Below are 24,043 nucleotides of genomic sequence, written 5' to 3' on the forward strand. Positions count from 1 at the left end.
CCTGCACTTCATTCCTTGTCGGCGACAACACAGCATTCAATCTGTATCGAAGTCCTTGAACGCGTTCCAGACACGCGTTCGGAACGCGTTCTAGCTGGAACGCGATTGAAACGCGTTCTGGAACGTGGAACGCGTTCGGAATGCGTTCTGGAACGCGTTTGGAAAGCGTTGTGGAACACGTTTTGAACGCGTTTTTGATTAGGTTATTTCTGAGCAGTACTGTGGATTTCACCTCAATAAATGCACTTTTTTAAAAAATTTTTTTAAAAAAATTCATTTAGAATTCCTGAAAAAAAACTTTGTAACATTCCAATCATCCAATTTTACAATGAGCAGTATTAAATTCTTTTTGAATTATAAAATTTTAAAGAAATATTTTCGCTTTAAAACTCAGTGGGAACGATTATATGAAGTTAACGCCTTGAATACATTGCAAATTTCCATAAAACTGAAAGAGAAATCTAGTTTTGAGAGATGTTAAAATTTGGCAACTACGAAACATTTGTCAACTTTACCTCTGCATGGCGGCTAATCTGAGTATAAAAATCAACCAATCCACAAAACTGAATTATATCTTCTTTCATGTCGTATCAAGGCTGCATGGTTTCCAGTCTGGAAAACTTAACAAAAAATTTCTTTTATCCGCATGTTCGCATAATATATATATATATATATATATATATATATATATATATATATATATATATATATACCCATTTGCAAAAACGTTGGCCGCAGATAGATAGATACTCGAAGTCTAATTAGAATTGCATATGATTACATTTGCCTGGGATTTCAATCATATTACACAACATATGCAATTCTAATTAGATTTCGAGTATCTATTTATCTATCTATCTGCGGCCAACGTTTTTGCAAATGGGTGTATATATATACATATATATATATATATATATATATATATATATAAATATATATATATATATATATATATATATATATATATTCTACGTCGAATTTTTTCTCAGGAGTAACAGTAAATCTAATTGCTTTCATAATAATATATAAATGTTATTTCTTCTCGATACACTATGGCCATGACAATTCAACGTAAAGACAAAAGTTTGAATTGTAGAGTCATATCGAAGCGTTTATCTCGAAAACTTTAACCATGCACGTGCAACGTTGCAAGTGGCAATGGCTATCAAATTACGGGAATCATGGTTGTGTTTCAAGTTGTTCTTTGAATTCCTCAACTTTCCCAAATATCATTCCCAACCTCTTCCGCAGCGTTCAGGTGTCATCATCCCATCACCCCCAACACTGAGGTCACCGGTCTTTCTTTATCCATAATACACATTATTCAATATTTATCCATATTCATTTCGTTTCAAAATGACTAAGAGAAGATATCTTTCTATGTCACGTAATAAATTATATTGTCAGAACCTCAGTTTATATTATATCTTCATGCAACAGTAATAAAATGTTCAACATTAAAAATGTTTTGCAGCTCTGAAAAGCATTTATAAGGTGTTTACTGTATTATCTCAAAATATTTAGAAAATGAAAAGATTTCTCGGGATATGCCGAGAAGAAAATGACACTTGAATCAAAGCTACTTTTGTGTTCATTTCAGTGATAATGGAGCTGACATATATAACATTCAGTGATAGCCGCTTTATATCTTGAAATAACTCTTGTCGTTAGTGTTTTGCAAGACATAATTTATGCAACATAATCAAAATAATAAATGTTAAATAAAAAAATTTTGAGTGGTATGCCAAAAAGTTTTTTATGTTTTGAACGTTTTCCCACCAAAATACACTCAACTAAAAAAAAATCTAATGCTGTTTCAAATTATGTATCCTGATTTTAATCACCCTAATCGCTAATAGACAGCGATCGCTAATAGATAGCGAAATGAATCAGCGTTCAGTTTAACATTTCCATACCAATCTTACCAATATTTGTAATTAAATACTAAGGATCCAGTGAAATAATTTTATTTATTTTTGAATTTTTGTAGCAATGGTTAATATTTCGAGACTTTTGGGTAACTTTTTCGTTTTTTAGGGAGCAACTTTCTAGTTTTAGCGAGCACCTTTTTCCGATTTTACGACGGCACAATCCGGCCATGCCCAATTTTCATGGGTTTCACGGGCCCAATTTTTACGCAGGATGTACCAAAGCGTGTACATCCACTCATACGCTTCTTCATTTAGAAAAATAGTTTAGATTTCGTAACCATCGCTGTTCATCTAGTAAAATTAGCGTCAATTCTTCACTTTTGGTCACAAAAATATAATGACAAAATTTGAAAACTTCATAGCGAAATTTGGGAATAATTCAACAAATTTACTGTTTTGCTCAAACGACACAAGTGAATATAACATTGGCTCACATTAAAAAGCAATATAATTATTAAGAAAGACTTGTTAGGAGTTTAATAGACAGTATATTCGTGTGTTAAAAAGGATTTTATCCTGTGCATCCCTTAAAATACCATGCAAAGTAGCGGAATTTAAACATTATAAAAAACATTTCAGGAACTTATGTAATACTTGTTTAGATATGTCGTCTTCATAATTATACGTCTTTATATATGCATATAAGAACAGATTAATTTTCATTACAGCTTCGAAAATGTTTCATCTTCGTGAAGCAAAGAAATTTAATAAATGCATGGTGTTTGTGCAACTGGATGGTTACTCGTTTACATAGTAACCATCAATTACCAGATGTGATTTGTATGAAGGAGTAGTGATAGAGACAGGTACGACTTCGATATCTTTTCCAAACTCCTCTGCGCTTGCCTCACTGCGGAAGGAGTTACAAATGCTAAAGAAAATGCATAAATTATTACATAGTGATAATTTTCTCGCGAAGTGACATTTTAAGCCGGTTTTCGACTTGGCGGAATTTTTCGCTCGAAATTTTCTCTCAATTGTGACCGGTGAGGGGAATTCACTACGGTCGAATTCTCACAGTTAAAAAGAATATCAGACGAAAAATTTAGCCTAGTGCTCTCAACTGCAACCATCAGGATTAAATCGCTCAAATAATGAAGAATAAGTTCGATATGCGCGAAAAAATCGCTGTAGTGGAAGCCGGCTTTCCACCTGGCTGAATTATACGCGCGTAGCAGAATTTTTCTTTGTTTTTCTCATATTAGTTCCGATATAGGCAGCGAAAAGTTCCACTCCGCGCGCAGAATAGCGCCTGCTGCATGGAAAACCCCCCTTAAAACCTCAGGTTGGCTACCCCACTACATGGTATAAATAAACGCATGTCAGTCATGTCTTACCTAAACACCGCCATCACAGTGATGATTAAGGTTGTCACAAAACACAAGGTAAACCATACAATAATCGCCACAAGCAGTGTCTTGACAACGTTAACAACGTCTTTACTAACTATAATATAGATACAGTAAAACTATTACAAATGTAGTCAATCATCCGATGTACAGTTCAGGATAAAATTATAATTCGAGTGACTTTTGATAGTTTTACCAAAGTGCAGAAGCCGCGTTAAGCCGTTGAGTCTAAATTTAGTAAAATTTTAAAACAAAACGAGTACTGTTAATCCCTACTTATACCAGCTACATTGCATGATTATTTGTTAACAATTCTTTTAAGGCATCATCGATATGTACATACTTCCTTCAACCAATCATGGAATTCAGTAATTATTTGGCTAATAATAACAGTCATAACATTCATAATAATATTTAGTTTAACTAAAATGTGTCATTGAATTATTTAAACATAACTTCTAGGATAACTATAGGATCCGAAGCCCGAAGGAAATATAGTTTGAATATTCTACGACTAGAAATACAAAGTGAAATCTACTTACCACCTTTTTTCGCAGCTAAATGAAACAAAAAAGTTGAATAAATGATTCAGTTGGATATCAGATTAAAGGTAATGTCATTATTTATAATTCGGTTGCAATCTGACAATACGAAAATCGAATTAACAAACGAATAGAAATCTATACGCTATACCGAATGATATTACAAAAACCAGCCTCAGCCTCGTACCCGGGCGCTTTAATTCTTAAATATAACGTTGCATCCAGGTATTGTATAGAGTTCAGCTGAAAAAGCCAAGCGCGCAAGGGTGCTTGGGGAGGTTTGTTTTAGCGAGGAAGCGCCTGGCAGAAAATGACCGATTTCTGGCAAATTGTGACCGATTTCTGGAAAACGCTTGTATTTTGCAGTTTTTATTTTCATTATTTATAATTTTTGTACTGAATCGACTGTCGACGGGCTAGCCAAGTATTATGAACGTTTCCTTTGGCGAAGAATCATCTGAAGGTACTTTTATTTAAATACATTTTCCGTCAGAGTGACTATATCGTAGAGTACTCGAATAATCGCCTGCCGTATTTACATATCTACTATTGGGAAAAGCGAGCACATTTCAACATAATATTAAGAGGTTTCTGTCCATGACATAAAAGATAAACTTATATTCCTTTGTTTACAGGTTTAATAATCCGAGGACGTATTCAACGCGATATGGCAACAACTTGAGTTTAAAAGTAAATTGATTCTATACGTGATACTTATCGGATTTAATTTGTAACATGAAATGTTCAATATTAATCAACCTATAACATTTTTAAAAAATTTTAACAAATTATAGTATATAATTATATTTTATTGTATTATATTGTATAATTCATTTGATTGTTTCCATGTTGACTTCATTTTCTGCCAGGCGCTAAACTTGGCAAAATCACCCCAAGCACCCCCGCGCGCTCGCGTTTTTCTTAGCTGACCTCTATACAATAACTGAATGCAACATAATTCTTTACAATTAGAGCGCCTGGGTACAAGGCTGAACCAACCTTACAAGGATTAGCCATTGCACAGTGTAAAATGTCCTACAGCGAAATTTGGATCACCATTATTGAATATATTTATACGTGTTTATAGTGACAACTTACCAATACAACCAGTTCCATCGTCGACAGGTTCAAATCCCTCATCACACACACAGTTATAGCTGGTGTTTGTGTTGACGCATTTCGAGTTTTCCCAACAAACAGTCTCTTGGGCACATTCATTGTAATCTAAAACAAGTGGTATAATCCGTAAAACAAGACGGAACTAATGAAAAACAAAAAAAAAAAATTCAACCGCTTAATATTCATATAATTTTATGTTCGCTTCTATTCAATAACAAATGATCGTAGGCCCCTGGGAATTATTAAGGTTGCAGTTTTTTTAGACACCCTGTATAGCTTGGTACATTCATTAATATCGAAAACAAGGCAGAAAACTATAGCGGGCAAACATTCATTTTAATCCAAAACAAGGCAAAGAGACTATAGTGGAGGGACAATTCATTTTAATATAGAACAAGGAAGAATTGATATCTATAATATTCCTGCGCAATATACGATGTATAAGTAAAGCGATATGAATATTGATGTATAGAGCGAAAGATAGATTGTTTCGATTGAGTACATGGGTTTATGAAGAGAAAATGAGGAAACTGCACGGGGACCAAAAAAATCTTAAAGGCTGCGCGCCTCAACTGCATAGGCACGTATTTTATGTTCTATGAGCAAGTGCATGAAACTAATTGGAATAAAATGATTCATGTTTTCGCTACTGAAGATATGATCATTGAAATTATAATCCTAGCAACTTCTCATTATACATTCAGAAAAATTATCTCTATTATACACTAGAAGACACGTTATAATATATACTAGAAGACACATTACTATAGGGATGTCAAAAAATTGTAATAATGCTTTATGCAAATCATCATTACATCATTAAATCAAAACGGGCATCATTATACTGTCATCATTACTTCATCACTGTCCTCTACTATCATTTCACTGTTTATTGATAGTAGGAACTGCATTTGTATACCTGTAAATTTGAACAATTCTGCTAATTCCATTTGCAATTGAGTGATATTGTTGTTGTCAGTGATTTTAAGGTTGTTGCCAAAATACGCGCCACTCTCTGAGAAAGTTAATGCCCTGAATATTTCATTTTGAATATTTTCACTACTCAATCCTATCGCGCTGCTAAATCCTGCGACGTAGTCGACACCAACGGATCCGTTGCTGTAATAATAACGAATATGAATTAGAATTTAATGTCCGCATATATTGCGCGCTAGAAAATTAAAATAATCAAATTTTAGCAGAATTACAGGAAAACTTAAGGTGCATTGAAATTTCTGGTCTCTGATTGGTCGAGCGTCCTCGGACTACTACGCGAAATAATCAGGTAAGCGGATTTTTAAAAATAGAAGCGAGTGGTCTTGCATGACAAAGCGACAGATGAAGAAACAAGTCATTTTAACGAAAATACCTAAAAGCACAAAAGCAGTCAATTTACATAAAAACTACCATATAAACGTTGCTTACAGTCGTGCCAATTAACAGAAGCATTCTGAAAAATGTTGAACAGTTCATTTCCTAGCTTGAAGGAACACGTCTGAACAATCCCTCAACAATTTAAAAAAAATTCTTTAAAATGTTCCGAACTTCCTGTTTCATTGACGAATCAAATTTTATATTTTATTTTTGCAATCTGATTGGTCAATAAAACAGGAAGTTAGAAACTTTTTAAGAAACTGTTGAAATTGTTGAGGAATTGTTCAGATGTGTTCCTTCAAGTTAGAAAATGAGCTGGTCAACATTTTTCGGAAGCTTCTATTGGCAAGACTGTAACTTTATTTTGGTAAAACATCGTTTCATTCGAATTGCCGAAAAATTGTCGAAATATTTATTTACGTTAACTTTGTAAAAAATGTATTTTTCACAGATTCGTTCCTTCAAAAATTGGGTCACCTTTGTAACCATACTACAACAATTATTCAACTTAGGCTAAGCAAATACCACGGAAGAAAAACCTCGACTAATATTCAGTTATATTTACTTCGCCTTCGGCGAGTAATTGTTAGACACCCGAAAAAATAATATCAACCTGAGCTATATTTCTATATACGTGTTTTGCAACAAAGCAGATTTAGTTTTGTTTTAAAATTTGGCTGCCAGAGCCAGAGGGGAAAATGTGAACGCAACATAAATGAACCAATTGCTGTCAATAGAGATAGGATAAAAATTTGTTGCGATCATTTTTCTGGATAAACTCATCAATGTATCTATGATATTAAAATACAATGATGTCGACTTACAATAATCGTTTAATGGTGATTGCTTTAAACGTAGATGCCAATGTCTCTGTTTTTTTGAAAAGATTTTCCAACTAAATTTAAAATAAATAAGTATATAACTAGAGGTTCGACTTGCACGATGTTATAATTATTATGTTTGTCTAAACTGCGTGGTGGCAACAACAACAAAACATGTTAAAATTTGGTTAAATTGAAGGTTTTAAATCTTTTGAGGGTCAATTTTGAGTCGCTTCATGCACTTTTGTTAACTATATATATATATATATATATATATATATATATATATATATATATATATATATATATATATATATATATATATATATATATATATATATATAGATATTTGGTACTGCATAATATATAGCTATGCATATTAAATTTATAAAAATAATATTTTAGTTCAAAATGCAAACAAATTAAACTGTTTGTGGATGTGTATGTAAAAAATATATCGACATGCACCTACCCCAATATTTATTTCCTCAGTAAATTCGAAATACTCAAAGCTTGCTTGGTTATCGTAGGCAACGAGAAATTGACGATTCAGTATCCGCAATTGACCTTGGATAGACGCCACAATATCTGAAGAAAAAAAATCGGAAGTCAGTTGTGTTTTGAGCTGTAGCGGGCCTTTCCTAAAGGCCCTGTTACACGGTGCAATTGTTCTTGCAACTTGCAATGGAATTTTACTTCTTAGATATGTAAATTAGTGAAGAGTCTTGCAGAAGAAAAGTGCAAAAAACAAAAAATTTCGTTGTTGCCAAGTGTACGTCTCTCAAAAGTAGAATTGCATTGCAAGTTGCAAGAAAAATTGCACCGTGTAATGGGCCTTAATTAAGTTTAAGGAAGTTATTGAAAAATATACTATGTATTTTGATATTTTCATATAAAATAGGGGTATTCGCGTGGTTTTCTAGCTATAGCAGTTTGATGCCTTTTAGCGCCCAATATTTTTTTGGGCAAATCGTTTTCTGACAATTACAGTTGGAGGAAATCAGTAGCCTGTGATAGACGTTTTACCTTGAAAAATTAATAAGGGAAGAAATTAATAAATAATTTTAGCTGCTAATGAATTTTTGACGTCATTCGTCTCACCTAGCTATTTGCATTACCATCCTAAATACGCACTACACTCGCTCTGGTCAGCTATACCTCGATCTGTAGCCCCCGATATATAAAAACGCATTTAAATGTATATGTATTTGGTCAGTCTGAAGACTTTACACTGGTCTCACTTCAAAATTCTGTTTCGCTTTCTCCTCTCTTAAACGTTTTTAGCATATACTTTACATACCAACACATTGTCCATCGCTAAGCAGTTGTCTTGGACTGATGCAACTACAGCGATGTCCACCAGGATAGTTGGTACACATTTGACCTGTTCCTCTACATGCTCCCGGTGGCATATTACACTCATCTATATCTAAGAGATAAAAACATTTATGGATTTACAGAATAGTGCAGAAATGATGTAAAATATGTACTTTATTTCACCAATAAAACCCAATAATATCAGAAAGATCAATTTTTTATAATTTTTGAATTTTCATTAAAAATTTTTAATTACCCTATAATTAAACTGCTTTACTATAATTGTATATTCTTTGATAAGATGCTTTACAGGAACGGGGAACCGTTCATTATCCGCTTTTAAAAGCACATGTGTGCAAAAGACAACGCCTGAAGCATATTGCAAAGGATATCATTTGTAAAGATTTCGAAAATTTAGCACTCTAAAAGCCTGTTCACACGATCCAATTTAGTCGGATCCAATTCACTTTTGACATATGGAATGTTATTTGTAATGCAGTGCTGCATTCGCTTAAGTTGATTTGTTGCCTGTATAGATTCCAAGTTAACAGACTTTAAAACATCCATCAGAGAAGAATTGGATCCGACAGAATTGGATCATGTCTTCAATAATACAGCCTATGAAGCCAATATTCTGGCTAATGTAACTCTCTTGTGTAAATGATCGATTTTCAATGCCAGTGAAAGGCCTGGATATAGAAACGTAGGAAAGTTCCAGAAATCTCTGCATTATGGAAGTTTATTTTTTTTTCCGAAGAGACGTAATCCTTATTCCTTTAGGGTTAATAATTATCATAACATCTAGAAAAAGATACCTGCACAAGTTCTGCCTTTTCGTTGATATCCTTTTTTGCAGGTACATTCATATCCACCTTCATTATTGGTACAAGTCTCGTTTACATCGCAAGGATTAAATTGACATTCATTGATATCTGCAATCACCATAAAATATTTACATGGATTATCTCGGGTTTCTCCGACACAAAGGCGAGTAATGTGGCTGCCATATAGTTGTTTAATTGATTGCAAGTTCAGACAGTAAATTCATCGAACAAATATAAGTTTGGCACGTTCTTTTAGTAAGACACTGCAGTTCGAATTGAAAACGTAAGCATTTCGTCATGATCACTCGCTAAAAATATTATATTTCCATTATATTTATTCTTGAAATGTGTACCTTTACAGCCAGCGCCAATTTTTTCATACCCCATGTGGCAAGCGCATTCATAGGAACCACGAATGTTGGTACAATTGGCATTTAGATCACAGGGATTTGATTGGCATTCATCGATATCTACAAATATTTAAAACATTATTTTTTTAAATTACGTAATTACCAGGGTGGTGATAAACTATTGAAATGGTGAATTATATTTCTGCTAAACAGTGCCTGAAATGACAACAGATTTTTGTATTAAATATTTCAACTATAATTTTTAAGTAGCTAGTGACCTAGTCTATGTTTATTTCACAGTTTAAAAACAAATTATAGATTATGGCTTATTGATTGTTTCAGACAAAGTAATCTTCAAATCAATCAGAGCATTCTGTCCCTATAATTTTGGAAATTTGGAAAACTCGTTATTTGGATTTAAATTTTTGTGAAGAGATTTCTTCCTAAGATAAACGAAATCGGCCAGATATATTAACCACCATTCTATGAGTCAGAAATTAACTATAAAGATAACATCATGGCTTTGTTACCATAACAACGATCAACGGTAATGGCGTAATACCTATGGTCAATTTCTGACTGTTACAATGTTCGTTAATATATCCGGGAATTTTTTTTCTCAAATTGTAGGGAGCCAGCTAAGTATTTTGCCATTTCGCTTATTAACACATTATCATTTAAGTCTTGAAAGTTTCTATTGTTCATTGATACCGAAAAAGATTTTATACAAATATTATATTAATTCGATTCAATTACATATTCTCATTACATCGCTTCGCTTGTCAAGTTCGGCAGCAAAATTCCCGTGTTTCTATACAGTTTTAGTATATTTTCAGTATTGAAAAATGGCCTTTGCGCATTCTGATTGGCTCCCTCAGCAGTAACTCTGAGGCAATAGTTACTGCTCAGAGCAGTCTGAGCAGTAACTATTGCTTTTCCCCAAAAAAACATGGCTGAAAATACTCAAAATCAAAATCATATTCATAAAATAAACACGTGTATCAGTTGTATTTATAAATAAAACTTTTTCAATACTGAAATTATACTAAAACAATTAGTCGCCTCAGATTCGGTGATTACAAGTCTATATTCACTTCGCCTTCGGCTCAGTGAATATAGGCTTGTAATCACCTCGCCTTCGGCGACTAATTGTTAAATAGAAACACGCTTCTTGGCCATTCAGCACGCGCGTACTATAAATGTTATATTTTAAAATCTTATATTAATTTTGCCTGCTTGAAAAATCGATATCTACAAAATATTAATTGTCAGTGCAATAATATCTATAGATAAATGAGTGATGTATGTTTCTGCTACAAAGCGGCTGATAAACTAACAATAGGTTTTTTATCAGTATAAAAATTAATGCATGGTTCGTGGTATGGTATATGTTTATTTTACACTCCATGTCGAACCTGGTCAGGTAATTGTAAGTTCCAGGCAATACAAACTTCAAGTGGATTAAACATTCTGTTTAGATCTTTTGAAATTTTCGCTTATTATTACATTGACATTTTTAAATAATCTATTATAATATGTAGTTTCCAATGTATACCTGCACAATTGGTACCGTTCCCCTCATAGCCTTTGTAGCAAGCACATTCATATCCACCATCGATATTGGTACAATTCGCATTTGCATCACATGGATTTGACTGGCATTCATTGATGTCTACAGAGATCCAACATTTTAAAATTAAATACTTGTTTACATTAAAGTATTCTCATATAAATAGTTTTGTCACTAAAATCATTCATTGTTTCCAACGTGTACCTGCACAACTGATGCCATTGCTTTCATACCCCATATGGCAGGTGCATTCATACGAACCATCATTATTTGTACAATTTGCATTTACGCCGCACGGGTTTGATTCGCATTCATTGATATCTAATAGAAAAAAAACATGCAGAGTTGAATAGGCTTTCTCTTCTTGTGAGCTATTGTGGAATGACTTTGTTGAGATGTAACGTTTTTCTGCTTGGTGGCGAATTCTAAAATCACAATTGCTTTCATTGTGTACCTGTACAGCTTGCACCGTCACCTTCATATCCGCTGTGGCAAGAACATTCATATCCACCACCAATATTCGTGCAATTTGCATTTACATCACAAAGGTTTGACTGGCATTCATTGATATCTAGAAACATATCACACAGTGAGGTATTTAAAGAAATATACTGTGAAATTTTTCAACGGTAGAGAGTTATCCGTTTTAAAGAAGCGTCTGTGCGTGCACAAGCCTAGTTTACAAAGTACAAACTTTTGCAAATTTAAATACTTGAAGAAAGAGCCCCAGTAACTCCAAGAAAGAAAACAAAAACATAAGCGTACGCTTTCGTAAAATTGAACACTTGAGGAAAGAGTGGTCCCAAAAAAATCGTCTGAAACAAGCTCTGTTTTAGAGACAGTTTGAAACGTCTTCACAAAGGATACGAAAATTTGGCGTCTTAATTATAGGAAAGCCTATTAAATTTTGGCTAATGTGCCTCTCTTATAAAATATGTACCGCTCTTATAAAATATCAAATTTTACTATCATTCAACGCCCTGAAATTAGAAATGTAGGAAATCTCTACAATTCTGTTCAAATTAGAAATTAACTTTTCTTTTGCAAATAAATTAAAACTTCAAGCGGTCAGTTGTTGAAAGTTAGGTTATCGCTAACCCAGGGTCAAGTTTTAATCCACCACTGTTTTACAGTACTGTGGTTATGGTTCGGTCGCGGTTCGGTTGCGTTCGACCGATTAAAACCGCATACGACTGCTATATAGGGGAGAAATACGATCGCGGTTGCCGTTCGCTTCCGAACGGAATGTTATCGACCGAGGCTCAACGGAGGTTCGACCGAGGTTGGACCGACCTGGATCGCACCGCGGTTTGGCACAGTACTGTAAAACAGCGGTGAATTAAAATTTGATCCTGGTTAGCGATAACCTAACTTTCAACAACTGACCGCTTAATTGAAGTTTTAATTTATTATTTCAATACAGTACTGTAGCTTACGAGCCTCTGCATCGCCATTCCTTTCAAAACTTTAAAAAATATTAATATGACTTTTATATTGAACCAGAAAATACTCACGGAAACAAGCAATGAAAAAATAAAAAAGTGAAACGTTAACCTGCTTTTGAACAACCAGCCCCAGGGTTATCACTACAGCTTCAAAAATATACCTGCGCAAGTTGCACCATTGCCTTCATATCCCTTTTTGCAGGTACATTCATATGCACCATCAGTATTGGTACAATTTGCGTTTCCATCGCAAGGATTAGATTGACATTCATTGATATCTGCAATTAACAAATGTATGAAACAGTCACAAGGGCGGTCTCGAGTTTTTCCGAAGTAATGGCAAGTAATAACTTATAAGACATGTAAAAGATTGCGACAATTTGACGTGATGATTGACACAGAATTCTTGGCGAGAGAGAAGTTAAGCGAGTTCTTTGAATCTTTTTTCCCAAAAGTATAATATTAAGGCAGTGCATGATAATTCTAAACGAAGTGTTAATTTCATCATAGCATTTCAATGTTTGAATTACATTTATGTTTGAAAAGTGTACCTTGACAGCCAACGCCAATTTTTTCATATCCCATGTGGCAAGTGCATTCATAGGAACCATGAGTGTTGGTACAATTGGCATTCACATCACAGGGATTTAATTGACATTCATTGATATCTAAAAACATTCAAAACATTTGAACGTGTTAAATTAATTATCAGTCTAATGATATCTAGATTGTTTTTGGTTCACAGAGGTTAAAATGATAATAGAAATTTTTCAGTAATAAAATCAAATAGATCTGTAACAAAATCATATGGTTTGTGATATGGTATATGCGTATTTGACACTTCTAAACAAGACGAAACTGGTCAGCTCATTGTAAATATTAGGCAAGACGATTGGATCATTCTGTTTTTAGGTCTTTTAGTTTTAAGCTTTCCGCTTATTAATACTGTCATTATAATAGTTTCCAATGTCTATATACCTGTACAATTGGTACCGTTCCCCTCATAGCCTTGGTAGCAAGCACATTCATATCCACCATCGGTATTGTTGCAATTTGCATTTAAATGACATGGATTTGATTGGCATTCATTGATGTCTACAGACATGCAACACAGTTACGACTTAAAAATTAATTAAATACTTATTGACATTGAAATTTTTATATAATTAATGTTGTCACTAATATCATTCATTGTTTCCAATGTGTACCTGCACAACTGATGCCATTGCTTTCATACCCCATATGGCAGGTGCATTCATACGAACCATCATTGTTTGTACAATTTGCATTTACGTCGCAGGGATTTGATCCGCATTCATTGATATCTAATAGGAAATGAAACACAGTTGAATTGGTTTTCTCGTGTTCGTGTCAGGTATCCAGAAATGAAGTTATTGCTAAGATGTGACGTTTTACCACTTGGTAGGGAATTGGAAATTTCTCTCATTAAATAATTTAGTTGGACTTATTGGTTGATTGCAGTGTGTTCTGAAAAAATTCAGGAAAATTTGATGTACTTATTAGGGAATGAACACAGTGACATTATTTAAACTAAAGTAACAGTATTTTTTACCCAAGTATGTTTATTGCTATTTTCAGGAAGGGGAATTTTTAATTGAATTAAAACATTCGGTTCCAAAGTATTTTCTATTTTTCCCATCTTTAGTTCATGACGTTAATTGCTTCCATTGTCTACCTGTACAGCTGGTACCGTTCCCTTCGTATCCATTGCGGCACGAACATTCATATCCACCATCGATATTGTTACAATTTGCGTTAACATCGCACGGATTTGATTGACATTCATTGATATCTAGAAATATATAACACCGTTTTATTTTGTGAAACATTAATTTTCCACATTCATTAAAGGCCTGGAAGTAGAAACGTAGAGAAGCTGTAATAAATATCAGGTTAATAAACATCATAAAAGCTACAAAAATATACCTGTACAGGTTGTGCCGTTTCTTTGATATCCCTTATGGCAGGTACATTTATATCCACCATCGGTATTAGTACAATTTGCGTTTACATCACAAGGATTCGATTGACATTCATTGATGTCTGCAATTAAAATATGTATGAAACATTTAATTAAACGGATGGTTTTTCGAAGCAATGGAGAGTAATATAGCTGCGTTTGTTAGTATAGATGATAGATTAAAAATATTTTTCAACATTGCTTTGCAAGATCGAGTCTTCGCAACTTTGAGACTAGGTTAATTTGACGTGTTGGTTGAACGTTTGTGAAGACAGAGAATTCTTAAAAAAATTTTAAGTTATTAATTCATTTTCTTGGCGAGTTTTTTTCATAGTCTTAACAAAAATTATAATTATTAAGGGATTTTTGTTGGAATTGAAAATAGTGGTATTTCGTCACCATTAGTACTATTTTAAGAAAAATTATAATATATCTAATCAATTAAATTAGCTTGAAATGTGTACCATTACAACCAACGCCACTTTTTTCGTAACCCATGTGGCAAGTGCATTCATAGGAACCATGAATATTGGTACAATTGGCATTTATATCACAGGGATTTGATTGGCATTCATTGATATCTACAAATATTTGAAACATTGTTAAATGAATCTTCAGGGTAATCGGGGCAATCTTTACGTAAATTGGATGGTGAGTTTTTAAGTATTTTGCCATCGTGCTTGAGTACCTGTACAACTGGTACATCATTTGTAGGGAAGGGAAACTCCGTGTTACAAAATTTTAGCAGCTCTCCTCGAGTTAGTGGGGAAAGTAAAACCTACCCCAGATAGGAATGTGTTTATTAAAATTTTGAGGCGGTACCACTAACTGAGGCATATACTCTAACCTTTGCAATTAGTTCCTTCTCCTAAAAAGCCAGATTTACAGGTGCAGTCAAAGGAGCCATGATTATTTTCGCATGTAGCATTACTGTGGCAATTGTGACTCTTTTCAGCACATTCATCAACATCTAAAAAGTTAAATCATTAGACCACCTATGTTTAGAGGACACTCATTGTAGAAAATTACAAAGAACGCGGACGTATAGGACAGAAATGTCGTTCAAGACATTCATAAAATAAACTAACCAATACAATAAGTCCCATTCCCTCGGTATCCAGATTTGCAAGCACATTCGAAAGAGCCATCGATATTAATGCAATTAGCATTTTCATTACAATTGTGAGTCTTGTTCTGACATTCATCAACATCTTGAAAATTTCAATGAATATTGCTAATAATTATATTCTTACTATGTATTTAAATATTTTAAACCGAGAATATTTTATTAGAGATAACATTTTGAGCCATTGAAAAAATTAATATGCTTCCACAAAGAGGGTGCTGGAAATGGTAGAATCATTACCTACCTATACAAGCAGTGCCATTCTTTACAAATCCCTTGTTACAGGCACAGTAATAACTTGTGTTCGTGTTGACACATGTTGCGTTGTTTCCACAATCAACCGTGTGAACACCATTTTCAGGATCGCATTCGTCGTAATCTGCGAAGAAAAATATTGACAGAATTTTTACCCAGATATTTTAACTTGAATAGCCAAAGAGTAATAACTTAAAAGTATGAAATTTTCTGATCATCATGTTATTTACTGGCTGCGAGGTGGCCTGCACAAGGAACGATTTTTTTTTAGTGAATTTTTAATTCACTAAAATTGGGGCCAAAAATTTTTAAAGAGGATTCTCGATCTAAAAATACTAAGATTTAATCAATGTTGTACCCAACAGCGACGATCTTAAAGCGGTTGAAAAAACACAATCCGGGATATAGAGCTATCCGCTTTCATACAAACGATCCAAGGTCCATGATATTTATGGGTAAATAATTTTACTAGGTATCGTTATAAAAGGCAAAGTTGATAAAAAACCCTCTTAAAGAAGATTCTCGATCTAAGAATACTAAGATTCAATCAAAGTAATACCAAACAGCGATTGAAAAAACACTATCCGGTGGATATAGAACTATCCGGCTTTCATACGTACAGCCGACTCAAGGTCCATATTTACGGATTTCAAATAAAAACTTGGCAAACAAACAATTATATTAGTGCATAGAATTCCGGACTGCGGTCAGATTTCGACATCATATAATGCAAACACCATGCACCCGTTGCCGGCTATAGACCATGCAGGAGAGCCTAAAGTATACGATTCCAGCGGCGGTAACTTGCAAACCACTATAACGATAGTACTATAGATACTTCTTGTTTAGAAATCATATTATCTTTTTCATGCAGATACACACAGCATTCGCTATTTACCATGGACGGTTAAAAGGTTTGCCACCTTTTTCAAATTTGTTTCTTTACTGATTTGGAAGTCATTGCCAAGAAATGTGCCATTATTGGTGACATTTATTGAACTGGCCAATTCTTCCTGAACATTTTCATTGTTTATCCCTTTTGAATCGTTAAATATCGCCACGTAATCGAATCCAATTGATCCTGGGCTAAATTCGTAATTGATAAGAGCAAAATATGATGTAACAATGCACTGCATGGTTTCCAATATTCAGAACAAGGAGTAGTTTTGCTTTAGCTAATCAGCAAATTCGTTTAAAGTTTCAGAAAACCAATCAGAGTGCATAAAATTAATTTTCAGTAGCTCCGATAAAAAAGGTTCATGATTCACTATTTTACAGTCTGATGGGATTTGCCTGAAAAATGTAGGCTGATCGTGCAGAAACCTCAAAAATTATTCATAATATAGACCTTTTCCATAATGACGTCAAACACGGAAAGTCTGATGTTACATGAAGTTTTATGAGCTCGATAATTTTGTTAAGCCAATCAAATTTCGTGTAACGTTAGACTTTCGGCGTTTGACGTCATTATGGAAAAGGTTTATTACATTAACTTTGGCCGGTATTGCGGTGTATTTTGCGGGCTAAAATGAAGTATATTTTAGCCGGCTGGTCTAAGCGAATCAGAAGTATGACTAAAGTGTTTACCTATTGCATATTATCTATACAAAAATATACAAAAATTGCGCTAAAATTTAATATAATAGCAATATACAGTTGATATTCTTGGGCATAAATGTGGTTTTGGTCTAAAAACACATTTATATATACCTGCGAACATCAACTCTATTGTTATATTAGTGAAGGTATAAAGTTAATACTTTGTAACGGTCACTTACAATAGCCGTAAAATGTTGATTGACTGAAACGTAAAGCGTAGTCTTGGTGTGCTTCTGTAGAGAGTAGTCAGCTAAATTAACAAAACATTTGTCAGCTATTTTTTTTAAGATCTATTCATTTAAATATTATATAATTGTGAAAGTTAAATAATTTATTATAAACTGGATAAAAATAATTGTACTGAAGTTAAAAAAATTGTATTTTTGCTCTTTTTTGATTAGAGAAAATAGTTATATATACGTAATAGAGCGAGTTACGTCGTGCATTGTCAAAATCATGCAAGTTGTAACTATACGCATGATTTTGCATAACATTAGTTGCACTAATATTCGTTCTTTTACCATTATTTATTAACATATTATACAACAACGAACCTGAAATGTTAATGTTATAGTAATGGTTATGTAATCTGCGCTTTGTGTGTCTCTGAAGGCTGGAACGTATCGTTGATTTATGATCCGCAATTGACCTTGGACTGAGACTTCATTATCTGAGTAAAACGACAGATTACAAGGATGTAAGAAAAGTTGATTAGGTCTACGATAAAAGAAAAGAATTTCGTTTTGGACCAATCAGTGTCCGGTTTTATAAAACTTCTAACTCTAACTATAAAACTTCTAGCTCCGACTGAGGACCTATAGTTTACTAATTTTTCCATCAACTCTTCCTTTGAAGTGTGTATAATTTCAGTCGAAATTAAGACCCTTTAAACCTCTAGAATGCCAAAAATCATAATTGATTCACCCCACCTATTCCAGGCGTTACCAAGTTATACATATTAACCACGCTTGCTCTTGTCAGCTACCTCTGTAGCTCAGTGGCAAGAGCATTACACTTGCATCGCAAAAGCGTAAGTTTGATTCCTGCTGGAGAACCTATAGTTGACTTATTTTTTATCAACTGTTCCTGACTTGAATTTGAAGTGTGTATTCCTCTCGAAATTAAGACCCTTTAAACCTCTAGAATTTACCTACATAGAGTGAAGTGCCAAAAATCATATTCGAGTTACATTTTGCATACGTAAATTCGAGTTAATTCGGAAATAAACGACTCTGATTGGCCAATCCTTTTCTTAACCTACACCTTAACAACTGGCCCCAGCCCAGGGAATTGCAATATTCAAATTTGGGGGTATAGTTGCTTTTTACCTTCAGGAGTCGGAAATTCCTGTCTAGAAAGCAAATGGTACAAGCCCGGAATTTCTGATTCCGGCCCAAAGGTAAATTGTTAGCACACTGCTTGCACACAATACCCGGGTTACGCTCACACGAAACGGAACGAATTCTTCACTAAATGTAATGGTTTTTGCAGTGAAGTAATATAATTATTCGTTTTTTAACACTGTGAGAATAGTGATAAATATTCTTCCGTTAATATATATGCGTTTTGCTGCGAATTTTGCATATCGTTAGTTGCTAAAGCGAGTGTACATTAATTTTTTAAAACTTTCATCACGTCAAAACCTGAACCCATTTTATATTAAGGTGGTTCGATACAGTTTTAAAAAATTCCATCGTTCATCACTTTCACACGTTCAAACAACGCATTTTTGCGACTCATTCTAGAGATATTGGGGTTTTTATACATTTTAATGTCTCTACTTTTAAATCGTATTAGTTTTTGTAATAGATCGTCCGTTGCTATGGCAACATGCGTGTACAAACGTCACTCCAAAATGACCAATTGCCTCGGATAGTTGGAAAGAAGCACGGTGAACCCTAATTTTTTTAATGCATTGTTTTACTTGTTAGAAAAACAACAATCAGCAAAATATAAAAAAATTCAAATGATCAAATAGCAAAATTATTCAAATGATTAAATAGCAAAAAAAAAATGATCGAAAAATGTTATTTTTGCATTTTTGAAAAATGGGGCATGATAGAATTTTTTTATATTTTGCAAATTGTTAGTTTTTCCTCCAAGTAAAATAATGCACGTAAAAGAATTGGGTGTCGCCGTGCTTCTTTTCCAACTATCCGAGGCAATTGGTAATTTTGGAGTGAATTTTGTGCACGAATGTCGCCATAGCAACGGACGATCTGTTACTAAAACTAATACGATTCAAAACCAAAGACATCAAAATATAAAAAACCCCAATATCCCTAGAATAAATCATAAAAATGCGTTGTTTGAGCGTTCTAAAGTGATGAACATGGAATTTCTGAAAACTGTTTCGAGCCACATTAAGCAAAATTATGCTAAGACAGGACTTTGAAAAAACCCATCTGGAAGTTAGTGAAATTTTAAAGTAATGAAAAACATGTGTTTTTTTTCTCTGCGTTTGTGTTTTTTCATCTTTGCAAATTTTGGGTTGTTATTATTCATCTCTTCTGTGAAGTTGAATCGAAATTTTTTTGAAACGTTCATTTTTTGAAAAAATAATAATAGTACTGTATATAATCTGGAGTTACAGAGACCATACTAATCGCCGAAGTTTTCAACAGTGTAAGATAACCGGAAACATACCAATACATTCACCACGAATAAGTTCTTGCTGAGGATTTGTACAGTAACAGTTGTATGTTCCTAGATGGTTGGTACATGATTGACCTTCGCCAGTGCATTTCTGTGGTGACTCTGTACATTCATCTATATCCTCTGCAGAAATACAACATATTATATATTAATAAGAAAAAATTGTATGAATATGCTCAATGCTGTGGCGCTATTTCTCCCCTTGACTGTTCGTACATATCTGCATACTATATACATATAATAAAAATATTATGTAACGTAAAAGTATAGAGTAAAACATGTTAATCAATAAGGGGATTGTATTAAGTCATATTGAGGCTTCCCGTTTACTAGTTAACTGGCTTGCTAAAACGAACAGTTAGTAAATGTGGTGGTGTTGTGCGATCCTAACACGCACAAACGCTTCCTGTTTTTCATATTACACCAAGGATGTATGTAGCTAAAAGCTAGAATTCGTCTTTTGCCCGATTGGTCTCTTTGGAGCTAGAGCTATGAATATATGAATATTATATGTATACTGCCTCTATTAAGTGGTGTAGCTACGGCTCTGCACTATGCTCAAACTCAAGTTTAATATTGCATTGGGCAAGCTAGGGACGCGTTTGATATCATCGCAAATTTAATTGACTGTATCCAGGAAAAGATCTAACTGTCAATTGCGTGAAAATTCACTGTACAATTCCACGACCACAATTCAATAACAAGTTAGGTTAAGGAGCAGGGCGTTGATCAAAGGCTTAGGCAAGGGATGTGCATGACAGGGGCGGATCTAGACCAGGGCATCTGATGCACTGCATGAGTATCCCATTTGCCGATAAAATCCTCTTTCACAGAAATTTTATATCAAGATTTAAAGAAGGACAGTTCTCCTCTTACTACAGATTGACACAGCAAACAAGAAACAGAAATATGTAAATAGTGAGACTAACCGCAATGCTGTCCATTTCCTTTATATCCAGCAATGCAAACACACTTATAACTTCCGATGGTATTCTGACAAACAGCGTCTGACGAGCAATCATTATCGCCATTACATTCATCAATGTCTTAAAGAGAAAAGAGTCACGCCATACATATCTACAAGGACGAAACTAAATGCGATAATTGAGGGGGGTGGGGGTAAATATAAGGCGTAGCCAGCATGGATAAGCTACTGTTTACGCTGTGACATTTCAAAAATACCAAATGTCACTGCGCATCCTGATTGGTTTACAGTTTGAGGTTAAACGTTTTCCGGTCAAAGTTGAAAGTTTGAAATGTAAACAAATGCTATAAATTTATCACAGTTAACGGTGGCTTGCAAACAGCCGTAATATAGGTATTATAAACAAACAGCCGTAATATACGGGGGGGGGGGTATATAAATATTTGTATATTCAAGTTAACAGACTGTATAGACTTTGGAAAAAATTGATTACGCACAACACGAATATTTACGAATGATGTCCCCCGCCCCAATTATCGACAACTGATTTCTTTTCCTCGCAACTGATTTCTTTTTTCTCGTATATAAACTAGGAGGAGTTTTGTATTGAACAAATGGGCACATTTGCCCACATTTTTCAAGCTAGGCATTGAATATTTACGCATTCTTATTGGGTTATGGAAAATGTAAACAAACTGCTGATTTGTCTACCTTTACAATTTTTGCCATTGCCATCGTAGCCCTCGTGGCAGTTACATTCATACGAACCATGTACATTGGTACAATTTGCATTTACGTCACAAGGATTTGTTTCGCATTCATTGATATCTACAAAAAGATGAAATATAGTTGAATTTGTTATTTTTATAGGCTAATAATTCTGTATTGTCTCTTTAGATGTCAGTGGCGGATACATGCGGCATTTTCGCTGACTAATTTTCGTTGACAGCATTTTCGCTCACTGTTTTGAAAAATACTGCAGAATCGGCATATTCGTCTTTACCAAGGTCGATCAAATATACCAAATTCCGGTATATTCGACTTTACCAAGGTATACCAAGGTATACCATGCATACTTATTCAGGTATATCCGACCTTACTAAAGTCGAATATGCCACATTCCGATATATTCGACATTTACTATTTTTATCGTGTTTACAAAGTACCTTTCCATAGACTATTGTAGTCTTATTTTTTTCCAATTCGTATTTAGTGTTTTGCGTTTGTGATGTTTTGATTGATGTGAGCCTGGGACTGGCCCTCATTTAAAAAAAAACCCAACTCAGTAACCCTTAACTTAGTTAACTAGAAATACATGAAAATGTTTCTCGACTGTGATTGGTCGATTTCAGTGCAATTAATCCCGAACAGCAGTGCAAAAATCTGTAACAACAGTGCAAAAATCTGTAACAACAGTGCAAAAATCTGTAACACGTGCACAAAAATCTGTAACAACAGTGCAAAAATTTGTAACAGACCAATCTGATTGGCTGTCATAAATATATCAGCCAATCAAATTTGAGCTACGTTTTGGCGGGAAAAATATAATGCTTGCCCCAAACAAAACAACCAAGATGGCGACGGAAATAAAAAACGGAAATTTGGATTTTCGCGACCTTTTTAACGTTAAAACAATGGTTTCACAACAAAATATTTAAGAAATATAACGTCGCTAAAGGAAATATTCAATATAAAGGAAAAATCGATCAACAAAATGTACAGAGAAATGTACAAAGAAATACAAGAAATACTCGTGTGTTTGTCTCGAAAATTTTCATGTATATTATTAACAAGTAATAGTATGGTTTCTCGTGCAATTTGGAAAAAAGCATACACTCGTGAGTTTTTCAAAGAACCAAAATAGCACTCGTCCTTCGGACTCGTGCTATTTTGAGTCTTTGAAAAACTCACTCGTGCATGTTTTTTCCAAATTGCACTCGAAACCATACTATTACCTATACTAATTGCATGTTTTGATATGATGTACCTGTACAGGTGGTGCCATTGCCTTCATATCCCTCGTGACAGTTACATTCATACCAACTATCAATATGGGTGCAATTTGCATTCACATCGCAAGGATTTTCTTTGCATTCATTGACGTCTTCAAAAAACATAAAACAGTTAATATTATTATTTTAGGTTTTAGTCAGGTAACGATTCTTTCTGTTTTTCTGCTGGCAAATTGAAGAAAAAAGTTTTTTCATCAGTCTAATCCTTGTGGTACCAATACCACAATGGTATATATGTATTATTTAATACTTTAAAGCATTATATGTCCCAAACTGTACCTGTACAATTTATGCCGTTTCCTTCATAGCCCTTGTGGCAGATACATTCATACGAACCATGTACATTAGTACAATTTGCATTTTCATCACAAGGATTTGTTTCGCATTCATTGATATCTACAAAATGATGAAATTGTTGAATTAGTTATTTAGATTATTAATAGGCTAATAATTATTTACTTTTTTTTACATTTCAGTGCAAATAACAAACTGCGGCTGTTTAATTTTCACTTGTAAAAGCTTAACTTAAAAGTTTTGTGATTTGAGTAGAAATTTAAGTTCTTGCGTCTCGTATAAATAGATGCTAAGGGGCTGCAGCACTGACTAGAGTAGTATATGTATATATATTACATAATTATAAGGCCCAATAATAATTATGTCTCTAAGCTCTACCTGTACAATTTTTGCCGTTTCCTTCATAGCCCTCATGGCAGGTGCATTCATACGAACCATCTACATTTGTACAATTTGCATTTTCATCACAAGGATTTGTTTCGCATTCATTGATATCTACAAAAAGATGAAACGGTTAATTTGAATATATAAGCTATTAATAGGCTGTAATAATT

General features: G+C 33.9%; 1 protein-coding gene across 1 annotated transcript; it reads right to left on the reverse strand.

The window, feature by feature from the left end:
• Positions 1-2,411: 2,411 nt before the first annotated feature.
• Positions 2,412-23,927, reverse strand: LOC114535597 (fibrillin-2-like). Its single transcript, XM_028556876.1, has 32 exons — positions 23,868-23,927; positions 23,475-23,619; positions 23,171-23,287; positions 21,895-22,011; positions 21,188-21,304; positions 20,250-20,381; positions 18,158-18,273; positions 17,783-17,853; positions 16,903-17,090; positions 15,994-16,128; positions 15,712-15,834; positions 15,471-15,593; positions 15,088-15,204; positions 14,590-14,706; positions 14,339-14,455; positions 13,851-13,967; positions 13,621-13,737; positions 13,194-13,310; positions 12,804-12,920; positions 11,652-11,768; positions 11,402-11,518; positions 11,183-11,299; positions 9,631-9,747; positions 9,269-9,385; positions 8,437-8,565; positions 7,609-7,724; positions 7,140-7,210; positions 5,861-6,060; positions 4,921-5,046; positions 3,823-3,837; positions 3,269-3,377; positions 2,412-2,802 (listed from the first exon to the last, which is right to left on the reverse strand). Exons 1-32 carry the CDS (start codon positions 23,925-23,927, stop codon positions 2,670-2,672), a joined length of 3,747 nt encoding a protein of 1,248 aa, XP_028412677.1. The 3' UTR covers positions 2,412-2,669.
• Positions 23,928-24,043: the final 116 nt, after the last annotated feature.

Source organism: Dendronephthya gigantea, unplaced genomic scaffold (assembly GCF_004324835.1).
Source record: "Dendronephthya gigantea isolate DGI-Jeju-01 unplaced genomic scaffold, DenGig_1.0 000121F, whole genome shotgun sequence".
Classification (NCBI taxonomy): Eukaryota; Metazoa; Cnidaria; class Anthozoa; order Malacalcyonacea; family Nephtheidae; genus Dendronephthya; species Dendronephthya gigantea.